At 45.4% G+C, this 19,449-nt stretch overlaps 2 protein-coding genes across 2 annotated transcripts; both read right to left on the minus strand.

Moving 5' to 3' along the window:
- Positions 1–2,045: 2,045 nt before the first annotated feature.
- On the minus strand, positions 2,046–6,962 carry oacyl (O-acyltransferase like). The gene is made up of 16 exons (XM_047045625.1): positions 6,907–6,962; positions 6,649–6,782; positions 6,364–6,454; positions 6,109–6,229; positions 5,819–6,010; positions 5,598–5,613; positions 5,335–5,536; positions 5,041–5,143; positions 4,840–4,941; positions 4,546–4,711; positions 4,352–4,431; positions 4,009–4,119; positions 3,778–3,901; positions 3,458–3,644; positions 3,089–3,231; positions 2,046–2,974 (listed from the first exon to the last, which is right to left on the minus strand). Coding segments are annotated over exons 1-16 (1,890 nt in total). The 5' UTR covers positions 6,908–6,962; the 3' UTR covers positions 2,046–2,857.
- Positions 6,963–7,384: 422 nt separating this feature from the next.
- Positions 7,385–18,426, minus strand: znf532 (zinc finger protein 532). Its single transcript, XM_047045943.1, has 10 exons — positions 18,292–18,426; positions 17,360–17,520; positions 12,060–14,419; positions 11,641–11,822; positions 11,068–11,244; positions 10,281–10,443; positions 9,868–10,140; positions 9,645–9,757; positions 9,277–9,412; positions 7,385–9,152 (listed from the first exon to the last, which is right to left on the minus strand). Exons 3-10 carry the CDS (start codon positions 14,388–14,390, stop codon positions 8,652–8,654), a joined length of 3,876 nt encoding a protein of 1,291 aa, XP_046901899.1. The 5' UTR covers positions 14,391–14,419; positions 17,360–17,520; positions 18,292–18,426; the 3' UTR covers positions 7,385–8,651.
- Positions 18,427–19,449: the final 1,023 nt, after the last annotated feature.

Below are 19,449 nucleotides of genomic sequence, written 5' to 3' on the forward strand. Positions count from 1 at the left end.
TAGAGAGGCCTGGCTATGTCTCCGACGGGGTTTGTTTATTTAGGGATTTGCAAGTCTTTGTAGCTGTGTGTTTGTGTGTGCATGTGTGTGGTACTGTCTCTCCATGGTGTTTGCCTGGGAATTGATGTGCCAGGTAAATGCCCTTGAGGTCACATACACAGAGGTCAGTCCTTCTCTTCAGTCCCCCCTTCTCCCTCCATCCTACCACACCTGTTCCTGTTTTGTAAACACACAAAGTGCTAAGGTGACATAACAGCCAGAGGGCACAGTGTGTGCGAACAAGTGTGAGACTTATGTTCTGTGGGTTCCAAATACCCTCCAGTATGCTGTGTTGTGTCTTTACTTATCACTGCTTTCTCCAACACTCAGCTTGAGAGGGTCCATGGGGCACAGAGAGGACCAGGCCGGCAGTACAGCCAATCAAGTACACAGGTTGCTTTAGTGGCTGACATGGCAGACAAAGGGTCTTAGCTGATACGAAAAGCAACAATTGAGATACTGATTCCTCAGTCTGTATATTTACCAGGAACGCTACAGCACGTTGTTACTTCTACACTTGCGCCCAAGAAACTGTTGCCTACACTTGTTATGGGCCCTCAATAGCTGAAGGGTGACCCTCACTGTGGCTTCTTAAAAGTTCCTCATCAAAGGAGGAACTGCAGAGGAAGGAAGGTATTCTATGATGGGTGGACAGTGACAAACAGTATAGAAGAATCATGTAAACTAAAACAAGATACTAAACTGTAATTGTGTGGAGCACAGATTAGATGACATGTTCCTATCTAAAACTGAGGACTTCCACAAAAGTATTTGGGATTTGTATGAATCAGAAAATGCCCTTTTGGAGGACTCACAGGCACATCAGACCTCTATAGTCCAGCTCGGCTCTGTAATAAGGAAAGCGTGGATTATTGCCGTTGTTGTGCGAGCTTCTCAGCGGAGCTGATTTGAACCCATGGAAGTCTCAGGAAGCCAAATGCAGAGGACGGTTTCAGATTTCCTTCTTCAGTTATATTTACCTTGTGTTGTCAAACGACTTGCCATTTGGCACCCGCCGACCAGTGGTGACTCTATGCCTACGCAGGGCCAGGTGGACGGGGGTGTGACACACGCAAGAAGAGTTGACGGCTGACTGGAGACTCCTGCAGGATCACTTCCCAGAAATGATTGAGTCACACACAACACTGTCTGACAGACAACTATGGAGCAATGCTTGACAGGCTTTACAGTGGAATTGATTTTGTCCAAGAGACAGTTTAGGTCATTCCAGCTCTAATGAAATGGATGTTTTTTCTTGACGGAGATGATCTATTATCTAAATTATACATCCCATAGTAGAACCTTATTTATGTGACAACAGTAGTAGAGATTAATTCAGTTTTCTGTGGAGGAATATACAGTGTGGATCTCTATGATATGAACCAAAACATTTAAACTCTTGCTCATAACCCGAGTCAACCAACAACAGATGTCACGAAGCTGTGAAGATGAAAACACGCCCCATTCCACCGTGCTGATCTTAAAACATGATTCCATGTTAATCACCATTCTGACGCACACACTGTGGTGGTGGGTAGGGTAGAGGGGGGCCGACGGCTGAGACCACAACGGCTAACCTCCAGGACCAAATGTCAAGAGACCAGGAAGGCACAGTTGTCCAATGTTAAAAGGGACAGCATGTTAAGATACTGTGGTACATATTTTTGGATGAGTCAGCCTGATGAGTCACTCTCAATGCAACAACTACAAAAGCCTCTACACAGAACTGCCTTGCTGTTCAGCGCTTTAATGACAATCTCACAGCTGTCCACTGGGGGGAGTATGTATCACAAGGAAATAAATTATGAATTGTATTTTGCATGGAAATTTAGTTGGGCCGAAAAAAGTGTATATGAGAGTGTTGGATCAGCCTGAGGTAATTGAAAGCTCTACCTGAGACACTTCATCACAGAGAGTGGTCATTTGTAATCTGAATCAACAGGTTGATTACGGTTAATTAAAAATGTTTCACTCACACGCTGACTCTGACAATTACCATGGCGATACCTTTAATGCCCAATCAAGAGCCATTCAACAAGATTCCTTGTCAATTCACTTCATTCTGACATTATATGTTTGGCCGTTCCCTTTTGCACTCACCCACATCTTCCTTCAGTCAGTCAGCTGTGCCTTTATCATTATATGCTTCGTAGATAGATTGACTTAATAAACAGGCAAATATTTTAAAACAATGGAAAAAGTGTGACATATATACGCCATGCTTATGTGTGTTTGTGTGTGTCTGTTCTTCACTGTGTGTGATGGTTGGGTTACTATGCTCCCATTTACATGTGGTGGCAGGCAGTTGGAGAGGTAAAGGTCACAGTTTGCATGAAGCAGAGACCGTCCCCCTGCTTGACAGCCACAGTTTTCTACGTCTGGGTTTTGCTTTAGCTATTATTGGAATGTTCCAGCACTACGGTACATTCTAACCACTTTCAATAAACACTTAGGCGTTAAGGTTTGAGGTTTCACAAATATCACAGAATCAAAACCCTGACTAGACATTAACCACAAAACTATGTGAAAACAAACGGTAAATGAAGTATGTTTTTGTCAACTAAATTGGCACACTCCTTCCATGTCCACATTTGTCCATATTTGGTCCACATATCAGTTCTCATGTCCGGCTTCTCCCAGTAAGTGAGCACCATCTTGCTTGTACATGTACATATCCATTCCTCTTAAACCTGACCGAGTAGGAGGTCAGTCGTTGGGGTTGTCTATGTACTGGTTCTAGTGAATAGGGAATAGATCCCATAGGGGTGGAGATGAACTAGGCTGAGGCTGCATTTTGACTGGTCCAATGTCCAATGACTTAGTTTTGGTACTTTGTGTTCTTCCCCTTCAGGAACAGGTATGGCTTCTCCACCAGGACTGTTAGAACATAGCCCACCACCAGCGTGAGCACTGTGTGGCCTATAAACAGATACAACTGAGGAGAAAAAAGGAAACAGCGTTAGACACTCAAACCCATTTGAACCCAGTTTAACTCAGAGTCTGATCAGTCAGGATGATTCAAAACTACGTAGGACGATGAACTACTCACAAAATTGATGTCGGTGTAGTGAATTGGTGTTTCCTGTTTGCCATTGTAGATGATGATAAGAATGGGGTGGATGAGATAACAGGCGAAGCTGATGTTGGACAGAGGAACCCACAGGCTGAGGGACAGGAGCCTGTCAACTAACCCTAAAGGGTGGCAGAGAGAGAAGGAAACAGGCAACGAGAGGGAGGCAGAGAGAGAGAGAGTTGTTGAGAGAGAAAGAATGAGTTAGAGCACAGGCAAATAATTACATTTAACAATGTTTCCTTCATTTGATGCTTTTATCCAAAGCAACGTAAATCGTGAATATAACAAGTACAGCAGGTGATCAAGGAGTAGTAGTGCATCTTTCGAGTCAATATTTGTTCTTACCTCCATAGCCCTCCTCACAGGCTAGTACTATCCAGGCCACAGTCAAGGCCCACAGGGGGCGATGGAGACCCTGGTAGAGAGCATGGGGGGCAGAGGCCTGGGCAGGGACCTCACGGAGAACATAGGCCAATCCCACCAGCACAGCCATGACTGACAGGGAGGTGAACCAACCCAGCGCTGCTTGCCACTGTCACAGAAGAGACAGAGACATATACAGTCAATGCAGCCATGGTAACGCTCATTTTAAATGAGGTCATACATCTGCAGAGTATTGTGTTTATGCCTTGTACTAAGACTAGTAGATATGAATGGCAGCATACCTGGAGTCTTATGAAGTTATTCTTTTTGGTGGTCATGAATATCCCTGATAGGATTCCTATTAGGTAGGGCCCATATCTGGTGTATGGTTTATTGTAGTAATATTGAAAGTAGCTTTTATAGGCACTGGAAAAACACAAACAGACAACAAGAGCAACATTAACTACATAAACGAGTAGTATACACTTAAAATATATCTCCTGTATTTCTAATTCTATTTGAGTAGGTCTTACAGAGTCGTTGGTTGGTGAACTGGGAGGTGCAGGAAAGCAGTAAGGACAGCACTGGTGACACTGGACAAAACCAGTAAGACTGCTGCAATGGAAACCAGCAAACCTTTGTTCCTGCCACAGTGAAAGGTGGAGATGTAGAATTGAAACAATGCAATAGGCATGCCAGTTCAAATCAATTCCATGTCCAGTGATGGCTGAACTCATTGATCATAATTTGTTTGAACATAATGTCGAGCAACCCAGTTTTTATGAAACACTGTCAATGAGGAGAACATACTGTAATAGAAGGCCAGGGAAATGATGTGAAATATATTCATGATTGTATCAGATGAGCCTGACTCACAGCCTGTAGAGGTAGACAATCAGAGGTGTGGTGGCATAGAACTGGAAGTCTAGGGACAGATACCAGGTCCAAGGTGCACACTGTGGAAAAAGACAAGATTCAAAACAAAGTCTTTATGTTTGTTGCAAACAGCGATTCCTCCTCCACCCTGCCATATTCTTTCCCCCAGCCCACCAAACACACTATGTTCGCACAATGTCAGTGATGGTCAAGAGGTTGTTGACCAGCAGCAGATTGGACCACCAGTACTTCTTGCAGTTGAGGATTTCATCCTCAGCGATGAACCAGAAGGTTCCCCTATGGACCACAGAGAAGAATCCGATGGCCACGCAGATGATGAACAGGTGCAGGGGCTGGACTCTGGACAGGTGGTGAGTGGGGGACATGTTACACACAGACATTACAGCACGATTTACAATACGAGAGCATACACATCTGAGAAATCGTTTTCAGTACTCCATTATCTATTTGGGGGAAAATGAACCCACCTTTTGAATCTCTTGAAGAGATAACTGACCACCAGACAGAGGCTCAACTTGTCATCAGACTTTTGTATGGAACCCAGTAGAGACTTAGCACTCAGGAGCCCTCTGACACACACATGCACACATGCAAGAGCAGTCACTTTGTGCACACTTGACTTTCATCTGTAGAATTATACCAGGACTACTTTATTGTTCCAGACTCACCCCAAAAGCAGGAAGGTGTCTACTGCCAGATACACAGGCCCACTGAAAGCAAATACATACAGAGGATTCCTGTCCACTGTCTCCTTCCACCTCTTGTCATTATCTGTAATGGAAACATCTCATTTATATGCTTCCCAATAATCTAAAGGTTTCCACTGGTGTCTCATTTATTTCTGATTCAGGTCATTCTAGATCGTCTTGTTGGAACGAGCAGTGTGAGTTGAAAGAGGGCTAGGTTGCTTCTCTTCTTTCCATGCGAGGTCTATCGGCGACATGTGCCGTATCAGGGCATACCTAGGTTGTTCCAGGCGCTGAGCTGGATGGTGTGCCCACAGATGATCCAGAGCAGGCTCAAGATACGGACACCATTGAGGGAGGAGTAGCTTGCCCTGGTGCCCGTCCAGCTCAGGACCCCCTGGCTGCTCCTCTGGATGGAGAAGGCCTGCAGGCACGAGTAGACCCAGCCTGGCAGCACACAGGAGGGGGGGTGTTGGGACTCCCAGACACACACACACATGTACTGTACATGTTTACACACAGATACACATTGGTGTAACAGAGTTGAATGATGACCTCTCCTGGTCCAGGCAATTGGATGCGGCAATAGAATCAGCCCCAAAGCACCTATACTTCCTGAGAAGGCTACGCACAGTACTCTTGCAAGCAGTACACAGAGGAGGGTGTTTATTAGGGGTTAGGGTTAGGCACACACACAAACTTACTGTTTTCCTCAGAGTCCTCTCTATGGTTGTCATCTGTCTCGCTGACCTGGTTTAGCTGTTGGAGAGTGCAGTGGTTTATATCAACACTAGGGGAGCCATTGTGCATGAGGGTCCCATACATGTTAGGGTTGGTGCTCAGAGAAGAAGACTCCACTCCTGGACTGACTTCTCTGTTCAGCTGCCACTTGATGATGGCTATGAGTACAGTTGCAGCAAGGGGAACAGCCACCATGGCGCAACAAACAAACCTGGAGTAGAATGAGAGAGAGATGGCCACAGCCCATGAAACAATGCCTTTCTGCCTTGAGCTAATAAGAGAACAATAGGTTAGGTCAGAGATATTTACAGGCAGGTAACAGCAGACAGGTCCGGGGTGGCCGTGTTGCTTAGACAATGAGTTATGAAGATGCCCTGAGTGGACTGGGCCACCAGGATGGACGGAAACGGAGGGATGAGGGGCGTGTGACCTTTCTGGAACATTTCTGGAAACGCACATTTACATTCTATCAATGGATCCGAAAAAAAGAGATAGAATAGGAACCTTTACACGGTTGTGTGAGACCCATGTCTGTCTTTGTTCGGTCTGTGATAATTTTTTGACCTTGACACCGACCGTAAACAACCATGTTCTGCACCTCTTCTTCATCACAGGAGTCAGGAACACAGATGCCTACAAAATACTGGACTGGGTCCTATAACATAAATGCATATTCAGGACACACAGTAACTTGGCATTAAGTCACAATATGATACAATATGCCCTGGGGGAGGCTTTAGGTCAGATCTTATATCGGTTATTAGTTTTTTCCCCCATTTATTAGTAATGTCAGGATGTGGCTTTGGTGAAGCGGATTCTAAGTCTGCATTAAGTACTCGTTCTCCTCACCTGCTCGAGGAACACCTGGCAATATTGACCTGAAAAGGAGGGGCCTTGGACAGAGAGACACTCCTGGAGAGACCCTGGTCTGTTAGTGTTGCCGCCCTTCACATCGCTGCCTATCTTCCCAAAGGCATCGTACACTGTACATAAAAGCGTGCATGCACACATACACACAGCACATCAATGAGGTGTCACATCATTACTTCAATTCAAATATCCTTCAGCTTGACTACATATCATCTTAGGAGACAATCAGGTACTTACTTAGAGCAGCATATGGACTTGGGCTGTCCTGATTAAGCTCCCAGAGAAAAGCCTTGGTGTCCTGCATGCATCTCTCGGTTACGTTCCCACTGTAGGCTGCTGTCACCACAGCCCACAGAGTGAGACGGTACAACAGAGGGCCCCGGACCAGGACCATCTCAGGGAGTGCATGTTTTCAATAGACCAGCTCTTTAAATAACACAGGGGGAGACACATGATCACCTGGGCTGTGATCACTTCCTGTCCCTTAATCTGACCTAGACCAATCAGCGTGGTAATTGAGGCTTCACACATCACTGTGAATTACCTGGCCAGTCGTCACTAGCCTGAACCTCTGGACCGTTAAATCTGTTTTCCTCTTGAGTAGTACTACCTTACTTGTTCTTCACTGTCATTAAGTTTTTATTTGTAGTTATGTTTTTATTTGCAGTTTGTTTAAAAAATTACATTTCAAAATGACATTGTTTGTGTTGCTGTCTCTACAGTCCACAGGGAGCAGGTGCAGATCGCTATTCGAACTGCTGACCCACATCTAAAACATATAATGTACCTCCGTTAAGTTGTCCTTAAACTGTGTGCTTCTGTGATGCTGTAGGTCTGTTGTCTTCTGTGCCAACGTGATGGTTAATGAACAAGGGCGGACAAACAAAGTCATTTGTTTCTAGGAGGATCTGATGTTCCATGTGGACATCAAATCCCACCTCTAGTTCCACAGTTTATTAACACCAAGAGCTGCTTTGTATCCAGTGCTGAGACACATCTAGAGGCCAGCAGCGAGACACATAGAAACTGAGAACAACTATCTATAGATTCTCTCATGCAGATATATCTCCATACAATCTTTCTAGAAAAGGTAATATCCAAAAACCATGGTGGAAACAAAACAGGTGTAAACCAGATGTGAGAATTAAAGGCAGCCCTCTTGATTGTTTGAACAGTTTGAATTGTTTGCTAATTGACCCTTCAGAAATAACACATGGCTTTGTAAAGATAGAGAAGTGAGATGGCAAAGCAGACCCAACTTGCACATTCTGGACTGATTGTCCTGCTCTTAGCTGTGACAGGGACAATGTTGATCACAGATTTTATGATCAAACCCATTTCCTGTTGTTGTAGTTAAGCCAGGCATACCACATTCACAATTTTCCTTAAGATGTGTCCACCTGTCCTGAATTTGTCTGATTTAACATGGAGGTATGGACAATGCTCGCCTCAGAGGAAAAACTTAAAAGTTTGGATCTCAGGGCCCTGGCAGAGGACTACGCTGTTAAAGTGTCTGGGAAACAGACCTTAAACCGTGTATTCTTTCTGAAATAGGCATTAACCCATAGTAGAGAACAAATCCTTACCAACTGTCAAACCCTCAGAATGTTTACTGGGACACATCCTCCAAACATGTTTCCATCAGGGTGAGAGGACAATCATGAAAACATATTTGACGCAGTATAAAACAACACCCATAAAAAACAACTGTCGTAAAGTGTACAAAATGTTGTCATGTCATATTCTTGATTTAAATACATGTAAATTCACTTTGAATCTATCACTTACTTTGTATTACACATTCAGAATCTGTGTGTATATATTGTCATATACTGTATATTCTTTATATATGTGATTAGAGGAGTCAATGGTGACACCCAGCAGACTGTGTGGCACAGGTGTGAATGGCGTCAGCGATAATGTTGTATCTGTGGGGAGGAAAGAGAGGCTTTCAAAGGCACCTCCAACACACTGTCTGCATCCTATTTCTCCGCCATGCTCAGTCTCTTGGACTTGATGAAAGCCATGCCATGTGTCCTCATGTGTGTGTTCAAGCTACTTTCTGTCTCAAACATCTTCCCACACACTTTGCATTTGGTCTCTGGTGTCCCGTCGGCGTTGCTGTGTGATGGCCCCAGCTGGTTCTCTTGCTGGCTCTCATCGTCTTCGAGAGCTCCATAGCGTCGGGCCAAACTGTGCGGCTCCTTTACCCGGTGGACGATGAAGAGGTGTCGGGCCAGCGAAGGGTGGGAGGTGTAGCACAGGCCACACTCCCTGCACTGGAAGGACGAGCCATCCGACTTATGCTGCGGGATGTGGCCACGGAAGGTGTCGACCTCTTCAGTGGTGAAGCCACAGACCGCACACGTGCGCTCTTTGAAAACGTTCACCTTGAGCTTCTTCAGGGCCTGAGCCTCGGAGCCCCTGGACTGCACATCGGGAGACCCCTCGTCTTCTTCTTGGTTTCTCTTAGGGCTGGGAGCCTGAGTGGAAACAGGTGAGGAGGACCAGTACCACACAGAGGGCTGTTAGCCTGTGAATGTAAGCTTAAGTGTATACTGTGTGTGTATGTGTGTGTGATTGTGTGTGTGTGTGAAGTTGCTGTACCTTTTCAGGTGCGTCCTCCAGGTTTTCATGGTCCCGTGCTGACTTCCCCTCCGAACCCTTTATATCATGCACCAGCTGAATGTGTTTGTCCAGCATCAACCTCTTGGTAAACGTTTGATTGAGATCTGGGCAGTGTCTATAGTGGCGTAAATAAAAAAAAAAGAAAGAAATATGGCTTCTATTTAAAAATCTGTCTATGAATGACACAGTAAATATTTCCCACACCAGGGTGAAATACTTCAAATTGAGTCCTGATAAATCCTTTAAAATCCTTTTGAGAGTACAGCATTTAAAGACCCAGGTTTGTATGTGTGTCGGTGCTACTGATGTGTCCACTAGCTCCAGTATGTCGCAGCAGGAGTACCCACGGGCAGGAGTAGATCTTGCGAAGGCCCTTGTGTTTGATACGGTTGTGTCGGAACAGGCTGTGGGAGGAGCTGAAGGACTTGTCGCACTGAGGACACGGGTGCTTTTTCAGGTGCTGTGGGCAGAGGTGACATGAAAGCTACAACCACACATTTCAATTTGGACTTCTCTCAGGAAAGGGCTCCTCTCTTATACTGTTTAGCTGTTCAGGTCTTCACTACTGACCTTGCCGTGCTCTCGTCTCATGTGGGCCACAAAGACCTCCCTCTGAGGAAAGAGGCGCTCACACTGTGTGCACTTCCACCCGGGGCCAAGGGGCTTCTTGATGGGGGAGGATGAGGAAGGTGGTTTCTTGTCACTGCTGTCCATGCCATTGAGTCCAGGCCCCGCCCTGTTGTTGGGGCTCACAGACAGGGGTTTGGTGGGCTTGGTGTTGAGGGGCCGGGTGATGCCCAGGTTGGGTGGGCCCTCGATGGATTTCAGGGTGCCATGCATGGCCTTTAGAGACAAACCGACAGACAAACAACAAATCTGATGTTTTTGTATACCCAATATTTTTTGTTTGTTTGTGTAACAAATGCCTTTTACTACATTTGTTTCTGACACAAAGCAGAGTTCCTTTCTGACTATGATGATACCTTAATGTGGTCCAGCATTAGCTGTTTCTGGACATAGTGCATTGAGCAGTCCGGGCATTTGAAGACAGACACCTTCTGACTGGCCAGATGATGGTCAAAGTGGGAGTAGAGCAAGGCCTGCTGGGTAAACACCGTATCGCACATGGAACACTTATATATCAACCTGAAAGACAACAGAGGAGCAGCCTTGTCATTCTCTGGAGAATGTACTCAGGACCAGGTGCCGTTTTCTGTGAGCTTCTAAATGAACCATTTCTGAGAGAGCTCATAGGGTCCTGGGTACATGGACGCACACCTGCTCCAGTCTGGGAAATTCATTAGTGGTTTGGTGATGGGCGGTGGGAGTTAGGGGGATGGGTTGCATTTAGAGAAAGGTCACCATGAGGGAAAATACAGCGACAAAGCTACCATATCTAACACTGTTTAACACGCAACCATTCACTATAATCGGTGAATAGGTCTGACCAAAAAGGATTATGATACAGATAACAGATAACAGCTTCTCGTCAAAACTGGGTTGGATTAATTTGGGGAAGCAGAAAGGGCTTGAGCGTCAACAACATACAAAAGCAAACTGGAATGCAGAGGTCGTGAGAGAGCAGGATGCCATGAAAACTTAACAAGGTTGGACATACATGAATAAAAAGGGTTAGGACTAAACCTTTAAAAGTGCATCATGCAACGTTAACAGCTTTTTCCGAGACTGACATGGTATATTAAAAGTATATAAAAACGACATTTGGAAACAGACTTGTTTTGTATGAACTGAAACCATGTCAGGACTTACTTGGACTCTCCTATCTTGATCCCGGGGTGCTGTGTGTAGGCATGGGAGTGGGTTCCCGGGGCAGATTTGAAGGCCATGGGGCATATAGGGCATTTGTAGAAGATCTCACAGTGGGTACTGTGGAGGTGAGCCTTGAGGGCAGTCACGTCAGTGTAGATGACGCTGCAGTGTACACAGCTGGAGAACAGAGAGAGGGAGAGACAGAGAAAAAGAGACAAAAACAAGGGGGAGAAAAACACCTTCAAACGTCACCCTTAATGGCGTTTTGGTACTTGATGCAAAGGGATAATTGACACTGAAATTGCTGTGCAATTACTTAGCCATGATTGACCAAGTGGCACTTTGAAGTGAGAAGGAAGGAATATGAATTGTGCAGAGGACACTTCAATATTGAGTGGAGCGGGGGGGAGAGGGGGGGTTAACATTTGGATATTCTTTGTGGTGATGTATTGAACAAACCACATGGAACAAAGGCCAATAACAAGAATCTTCTACCACTCATATATAACTAATATAATGATTTTAACGGACTAAACAGGTCCCTTTGTAGAAAAGCAGAAGACTGAGTCTGACCGGTAGCCCACTCTGCGGGTGTAGTGCAGGCAGTTCTTTGTGACGTGGGACTGGAAGTGGACCGAGCGACAGATGGCTCCACACTCCGGGCAGATATAAGGTGACTTGTGCTGGTGGATCCGTTGATGGGAGGTGAAACTGCACTGGTTGGGCAGCAGCATTTGGCAGATAGTGCAGGTTTTCTATGAATGCAAAAGGAGTTGCAAGACACACGTCAGCTCTGTTGAAATGTACTCTTTATTGTGATATTGTTATTGCACTGTGTTTTGAAACACATACTATTCCTTGGCACTGTAATACTGTTAGAACAGTGTCCTTGATTATCTGCAGCTGCTAAATGAATTAAAATAAGTGTAACGTAACTACTTTATCCCCATTACTCGAAACATACAGCAAAGAAAAACCAAACATATGCACACCTGTCTACAGGACTCCAGAGGCTGCTGAAAGTGCAAAGCTAGAGAGCTCTCGTCCTGGAACACCTCGCTGCACTCCAGACACTTGAGACTGTGTCTACAGAGGCGAGGGCTGTCGTCCTCCAGGGGCATGGCTGCCATCTGGGGGGTGCCAGAGGGGGCAGAGATCACTGCTGCCTGGAGTCCCTTCCCTGGAAGCTGTCTAGTAGAGCACTGGGCCAGGGTGGAGATTTGGGTGGAGGCCGGTGAAAAGGACACGGTAATCATCTGGTCAGCAGGGATTGGCTTTAGGATGAGGTGAGAGCATTGCATGGCCACACCCTTATCCTTGTGCCCTCGGGCGTGGGACAGCAAACTGCATTTGTTGTAGAAAACCAGGTTTTTGGTGCAGTGGTTGCAGGTGACCTCGATGCGTACACTGCGGCGGTCGTAGTGCTGCGTGAGGCTCTTCTCCAGGGCAAATGAGTCCTCACACTCCAGGCACTTGTAGCCTCGCGAAGGCAAGGAGATACAGGCCAAGGAGGGGGGGCTGAGGTTGGGTACATACACCGGTACGGGGTTGATGCTGCTCAGAACCTTGTTAAAGGCCTCCACCATGGAGCTCTGAGAGCTGGCCAACACCTGGATCCTGGAGAGCTTCCTAGGAACCTGCAGCTGGCCCTGGGCTGCCAGAAGAGCCTGCGTGATGGGCTGCTGCTGCAATGGCTTTGACAGGACCTGGTGGAACTCAGTGGCCAAGGTTGTCTGAGGCAGGAGGTTTAAGTTGGTGAGGTGGACGGTTTTTGGTATGAGTTTGGCGTTGGCCAGGCTGGAGGTTTGCACCATGACGGCCTGCTGCTGGATGGCATTGGCCGCCTTGAGGATGGCACTGCTGGCACTCTGCACTGAGGTGGCAGGGATGACCGTAGCCTTTACGGTGGTGTTGTTGGCCAGTTTCAGGTTGATGACCTGGGACCCTGCTGTCTTTACCGCCGACACGGGCAAGAAGGCTGTGGCCACGGGCTTGATGGTCATCTGTTTGGTTATTTCCATGGTGGGACCTGCGGAACTGGCTATAACCATGGCAGGCAGGGAGGTCCGTGCTTGGGTGGAGAATATGGAGGTAGACATGGGGGAGGAGAGGATGGAAGAGACCACGATGGAGGCGTTGTTTTCCCCTTTCTTGAGAAACATTGGGTCAAACTCGGGCAGGACTCTGGTGACAGTGCGTTTGATGTGGCCTGACGAGGTCTTGATGGTTTTGATCCGTACTTTGGGGATGACAGGGGTGCAGCCAGTGGGTGAGGACGGGGAACCCTTACTGCCACCCTCACTGGGGATGTCGAGTGGGCTGTCAGGCTGTTTAGCCAGTAGCATCTTGGCCGATTCCAAAGGTGACTCCTGTTCTGTGAGTGTCTCCGTCACCCTAGTGTCTTCTCTGCCCTCCTTGGGAGGCACCCTCTGGGGAGCTTTGGATTCTGTCTGCGTAGTGACTGACTCTGACAGCCCTGTATCAGCTGTGACTTTGGCACTGAGGGCAGCTAAGGCAGCCATGCAGTAAGAGAGCTTGGCTGACGATTTGGCCTTGTCCTGGGAGATGGTGGATAAAGCAGCCTGACCTGAATGGTCTCCAGGCTCCCTCACTTCCATGGACTTATCAACCAGGTCTCCGGCTTGGGCCTCCACTTTCCTTGTTTTAAGGGAGTTTTGCTGGGTAAAACGGCTCAAAGCACCATTGTTTTTGTTGTTTTTATTAACTTTAGATTGATCACAATTTCCATTGGAGCCAGGATTGGCTAGACTGTCTGTCAATGTGGTGATTTTGGTCTGGTTCTCTCTTTTAATAAGAGGGACTTTTATGGGATCTTGGGCCAGGCGAAAGAATATCTGACTTTTCTGCTGGTCCATAGGGTCATCCATTTCAGTCTTATCATCATCATCAAACTCCTCTGCGCTAGATATGGGACTGAACTGGTTAAAGGTTGAAGGACTACTGACAGCCTGACTGCAACCCCCCACCTGAAAGGATGATTTGTCTGCTCCTTTCATCCCATATCGATTGATAGGCGACATGGCAGGGATGCCATTATGGAGCCCATTGCCAATGGTGGCATGGGAGTGGACTTCTTTCTCCAACTGGGCATGCTGACTGGCATCCAAGTTGCGGACATTTTTGACGATGACGCTGATGCCTCCATCTGGGCCAGAGGAGGGGGTGTGGGCCTCGTTCTCTTGGGGGATGCTGGGTTTTTGGTCATCGTGGCTCAACTCGATGGCTGCATTGGGGTCTACCATGTCAGGGATATCGAAGGCTGCCAGCAGGTCGTCAAAGTCAGGAGTCTTCACATCTCCCATGGTCCTTTCACGGTGGTGACAAGATCAGCCTTAGGAGACAAATATGAATGGAGAAACATCAGTGCAAATTATTCAAGTCTGACAATCACAACTATTATAACACTCCTGTTGAAAAGCCTTTCCAGAAATGTGAAGGCAGTTATAGAAGCACAAGGGGAACCAATTCAAATTGTAATACTCAATTTGTTTTTATGAAAGGTTCAACAATCAAGTGTCAGTATACTATTGGCCAAATAGTGCACTTCAATCCACTGCATCAATAATACCACTGTCAACCACATGGTGTGCTACTCTCCCTACTGCTATATTCTAGTGACGTACAACTTTATAGCACTATAAGATGGTAAAATAATACAATACAACAGTTTCTCATTGAATGTAGTGAGAAAAGTAGCATTACTGTCAAACAAAACAAAAATCTAGAATTTCCCACAATTTCACATCTTTGTCCAAAACGGTTCTTGCTTATGTCACATATTATTAGAATTCTCTACACACCAAGTCTCCGATCACATGCAACTTATAACATTCGTCAAACCCTCTATATGTAGTTCTTCTGAGCAATTTGACAATCATTTACCACTCTATCACTTAGTCTTGCAATCAAATCATAATAAAAACCTTGTATTTAACATGACCCAAATAATGAACTAATTTGACAAACATCTAATGTATACTGTAACTTTATTATACATCCAACCCAATTACAAACATGTATTTTCTGTGAATAGATTGTGTACGCATGGGCATGCATTTGTGAATTGTGTAGTCACTTTGTTGTTTTTAATTTTGAATTTATTTGTGTCTGTTCTTATTATTATTGTAATTATGTTTTATGATTGCAATGTTTACTGTTTGTAACGCTTTAGGCGCAATAAAGGTGCATTAAAAATAACATTTATTATATATATACAGAATAATAATGTTGTTACGAAGAACTGCAGGAGGGACATTATGTCTGCAAGTTGTTTGATTGGAGGCAGAAGACACAGATATGGAGCTGACCAGGGCGGTACTCTAGAAAGCAGGTTATGTGACATACCCGGGTAAGTTAACTCCCCAGCTGACACCCAGCGTTGTAGCAACATTTCCAGTAGGCTGCTGCAACATTGCGAATCAGCTGGTGGGTTAACTTACCCGGTTATGTTGCATAACCTACTTTCTGGAATACCCCCCAGCTGGAATGAAAGCAGGACTTCTGGTTAATCAAAATGGAGGACAGAGAAGTGTATAGACATGATCAGCTCTTAACATCTGAACTGGCTAGCAAACACAACAAAACATCTCCCCGGCTACAGATGACAACATTGCCACAAGGAGCAGCCAAGCAAAGAGAAGAAATAGAAAAGAAAGACTGAGAAAAAGATTTAGTTTGAGAAGGAGTGGGGAAAAAGAGAAATTAAGAAAATGTGTGTCATGGGGGGGTGCTGCTGATTTCAGAGGAGAGAACAGAAGACGTCCTGTAGCATGTTACTAGTGGCAGTAAAACTGCCCAACATATGATAGAATGTAAGAGAATACAAAAGAAAACAATACAACCACGTACCCTAAATTGAATGGACTAACCATGTCACGTCAACCATTCAAATGACAGTGCCGATAGAAAGACGCAATAGTGGAAGCATGCTAATGAGCCACTTCTCAACCTCTGTCTCTCTCCAGCCTACAAACCTCCTTCCTTCCTGCCTCTATAGATTCAACATCATCAAACCACCACCCCCATCCATTCCTCCTCACAACACACCAGGGCGCAAAACACAGAGGTCAGATTTCATCCCCCAGAGATGTGTGTGGTGTGTGACACTCCTGAGTCATTCTCTGCACTTCTAGCAGCCGCAGCAGACAGACAAGCAATGGTCCTGTGAGCTTGGCTCTAGGGCTGCCGGCTAAAGGGCTGTAGACTTGCCCCCCTCCCCTCCTCACCCCCCGCCTCATCCTCAGCTCTCCCTGCCTGCAGTAAGCCTCGGCTTGCACACCCAAAGTAGAGACTGCAGACGGGCGAATCTGCTACACAACCAGAGACTTCCTGCTGAAGACTCATTCTCAGCTAGAAGGTCTGCCGTGGAACAGCCAGGGCTATCTCTCTCCCAGTGTAGCACAGAGACTGCATTGTTCCTGAGCCCCCTGTCTGCCTCAAACCAGTTTCAGCCGGTTATGGTCACGTAAAGCCTATGCTGCAGAACAGCCACTCAGACACTGTGCGTACTTCTCTGGCTGCAGTGGCTGACTGGATTTATTCATTATAATTAACCGAAAAACTCTGACGGTGTTGTGGGGGGGCCGTGTTGGTGTTACACATGAGAAGATTCTAGATCAATTCTAGAATGTGCTCCTGATATGTGCCAAACTAATTTGGAATTCAGGTCACAAACCCAGCTATATAAATAGGCCTTGATAACGCATCAACAACTTCAGTGGGAAAAAACAGCGATACCCTATGGTGGTTTCACAGCTATTCTTATGTAAACACAAACCCAGAAGACTGTAATAAACACAGACAAACAGAAGACTCAGAACAGAAAGCATGTGAGTTTAGGCACATATTGTTTTAAACAAGCTCGGATTGTATGAACAAGCTCTGCAGAACTCAGAATGGGGGAAGGAGCAGCCGCAGAAAAAGTAAGACGTCGGTACCTGGCCCTGTCTGCCTGCATCTGAGCAAGCTTTCCTGGCTGTCTCACTGGCCGCTTGTCTCTCTGTCTACTCTATGTCTTTTTCTCAGACAGCCTAATTTGGCCATAGAGTAGCCGCTCTGTCATTATCCCTATAGTCCTAGGTAGCTGTCTGACCCATCTATGAAACAAAGGCCCCTGACACACATACGCAAGCAGTCATTTTTCTTTCTGACACGGGCAGGGAAAGAACAATACATACACAAACACACAGAAACAGCAATCTAAATGTATGCAGGCATAAAACATGCATACACAGATACACAAAGACAGGGGATAAAGGAGATGGTGCCATACCCTTGTCTGTTTTTTCCACTATGAGGAATCTTCCTGGGGAGGCCTCATCATGCACACTGACAGAAGCAATCCAGCCCCCATTCTCCCCCCTCGGGACAGTGTTCCTGCTCTGTAGGTCGGCCTCAGCCTCAGGCCCAGCCCCAGCCTCGTCTCTCCAGACTCTGCGACATGCATGGAAAAAGGGGCAGTATTCGACAGCTCGATCAGGCCTTTTGTGTATGTGTGTGTGGAGGGGGGGGCAGAAGTGACTCCTCTGGCTCTGGAGCAGCAGCAGCTGGTGCAGGGAGGAGAAGTCAGTGAACAGAGGAGAGGAAAGGAGGGGAAGAGAGAGGGAAACATGAGAGAATATGGTGAAAACAAAATTCAAGAGGGCATGGGGTGAATGTTAAAGAGGTCTAGGCATGTACGGATGCCAAAATAATTAGTAGACCTGATGGACTTAAAGACAGTTAGTGCTTTTATACAGCACAATGGTCCTGCTCTGTAAGATCAGGGTCTTTTTATTTCCTGTGCAGGGCAACATTTTTAAGATGTTCTTGCCTGGCCTACAGTAGGCCTACGAAGGGCAGACTATCAATAGTAGGCCTTGGGCTTGTTTCAGTCACAGGGTAACCCGAAGGTATGCTATCTGTTTTTAAATCTGGTTGTTGTTTTATTACAGTTGGACCAAAATGTATAACAAGTCAATTTTCATATTAGGGATTTTTTTTTTGAGAGCACACAATAAAACAAAAACTATTGTCATCATGCTGAATAAGTTTGTATTTTTTATACTAATACGGAATATTTTGCTACCCAGTTATGACAACAGATGTACAATATGATGTAATATGGGTACAATTCACCTGGATTAATTCTGACAATCTGCCCAGGCTGCATTAGTACGAGCCACATATACAGTTACCTTAATCTATAAGTAATAGACTACCTACCTGAGATGGGTGTCGAGATGGGCTCAGTAGCAAAATGCTGTCTTTGTTGATGTCATTTTCTTGGCAGCACTATGTTCAGACAAGAAGACTGTCATAGGCAGAATGCCACCAAACCTTCTCAAATCATCACCAGCATTTTAGTTCACCTGCAAAGGATACATGTTTGTTTGTCAGCATCAATGAGTCACATTTGCACATAACTATGCTGTCAGTGTTCAGATAATGAAAATGTACATTTAGAGAGGGAGAAGGCCAGTGTGATACCTTCTTGCTCACAGCTCTGCGCTGTACCGTTGAGAGCTGCACGAAGAGGAGCAGAGGTTGCTGCCCACCCCAATTCATTCAGTCACGTGACTCTTCAACGTGTTTTGATTCTTGATTATGACAAGAAAACTGTTACAGCGTCGGACTTATATATCCTAAAGTATTCGAAAGGTATGCTAGGAAACGCGTTTATTATCTAGGCCTACAAACTATCGGAAACGCGCTATGTGCGAACACTTTCAAAAAGATGTGACGTTAAAGCCGGTGCAGACTTTCGCATACCCACAATGCCTTTCGTGATTCTCTGGCACGTATGCCACACAATCAAAGGATCAATAATTATAAAAGTGGGAAATAGGTTTAGACATCAAATTGACTGTCAAAAATCACAATTACACTGAAAAAAATCGAATTATTATAACATGAATTGTGTCATCAAGGACTTTTACAAATTTCAATTTGACACAGTCTTTTGTATAGACCATATTTTTTTTCCATCTCCAGCTGTGGACCATGGTTGCTTGTAGGCCTATGTATTTTACTTAACTTGTCAAAAACGTATTTAGGAATAAAATAACACAATGTCAAGGCTGTCTTAAAGATCATCAGAAACTAAACTTACAAATTAAAGGACTTACAAGCATCTCATCTCCCCCAGGTACTCAAGGTTCGCTAGAGACACAAATATAAATTTGTACATTTTACTATTTTGCATATTACATACATAACTTACATCTTTCAAATTCAACGGCCACCACCAAAAATAGTCTATTCAAGCCTATATGCTAAATCCTAAAATAAATGTTTAATTACAGTATTAATATTTCTTCTGTTATTCTTTGATTTAGCATGCATTGAAATATGTCAATGTCCCTGTGAATTTCAAACCAAGAT

Source organism: Hypomesus transpacificus, chromosome 22 (genome assembly GCF_021917145.1).
Source record: "Hypomesus transpacificus isolate Combined female chromosome 22, fHypTra1, whole genome shotgun sequence".
In the NCBI taxonomy this organism is placed as follows: Eukaryota; Metazoa; Chordata; class Actinopteri; order Osmeriformes; family Osmeridae; genus Hypomesus; species Hypomesus transpacificus.

Excerpts from the sequence above, each read along its gene's own strand:
- oacyl (XM_047045625.1), bottom strand. Across the intron at positions 4,942-5,040 it reads GACACCTTCCTGCTTTTGGG|AGGGCTCCTGAGTGCTAAGT; the intron begins GTGAGTCTGGAA and ends TGTGTGTGTCAG. Across the intron at positions 3,645-3,777 it reads ATAACTTCATAAGACTCCAG|TGGCAAGCAGCGCTGGGTTG; the intron begins GTATGCTGCCAT and ends CTTCTGTGACAG.
- znf532 (XM_047045943.1), bottom strand. The coding sequence starts at position 14,390 with ATGGGAGATGTGAAGACTCCTGACTTTGACGACCTGCTGGCAGCCTTC. Across the intron at positions 9,413-9,644 it reads CGCAAGATCTACTCCTGCCC|ACACTGCCCAGATCTCAATC; the intron begins GTGGGTACTCCT and ends ACGCCACTATAG. Across the intron at positions 9,153-9,276 it reads TGGAGGACGCACCTGAAAAG|GCTCCCAGCCCTAAGAGAAA; the intron begins GTACAGCAACTT and ends GTTTCCACTCAG.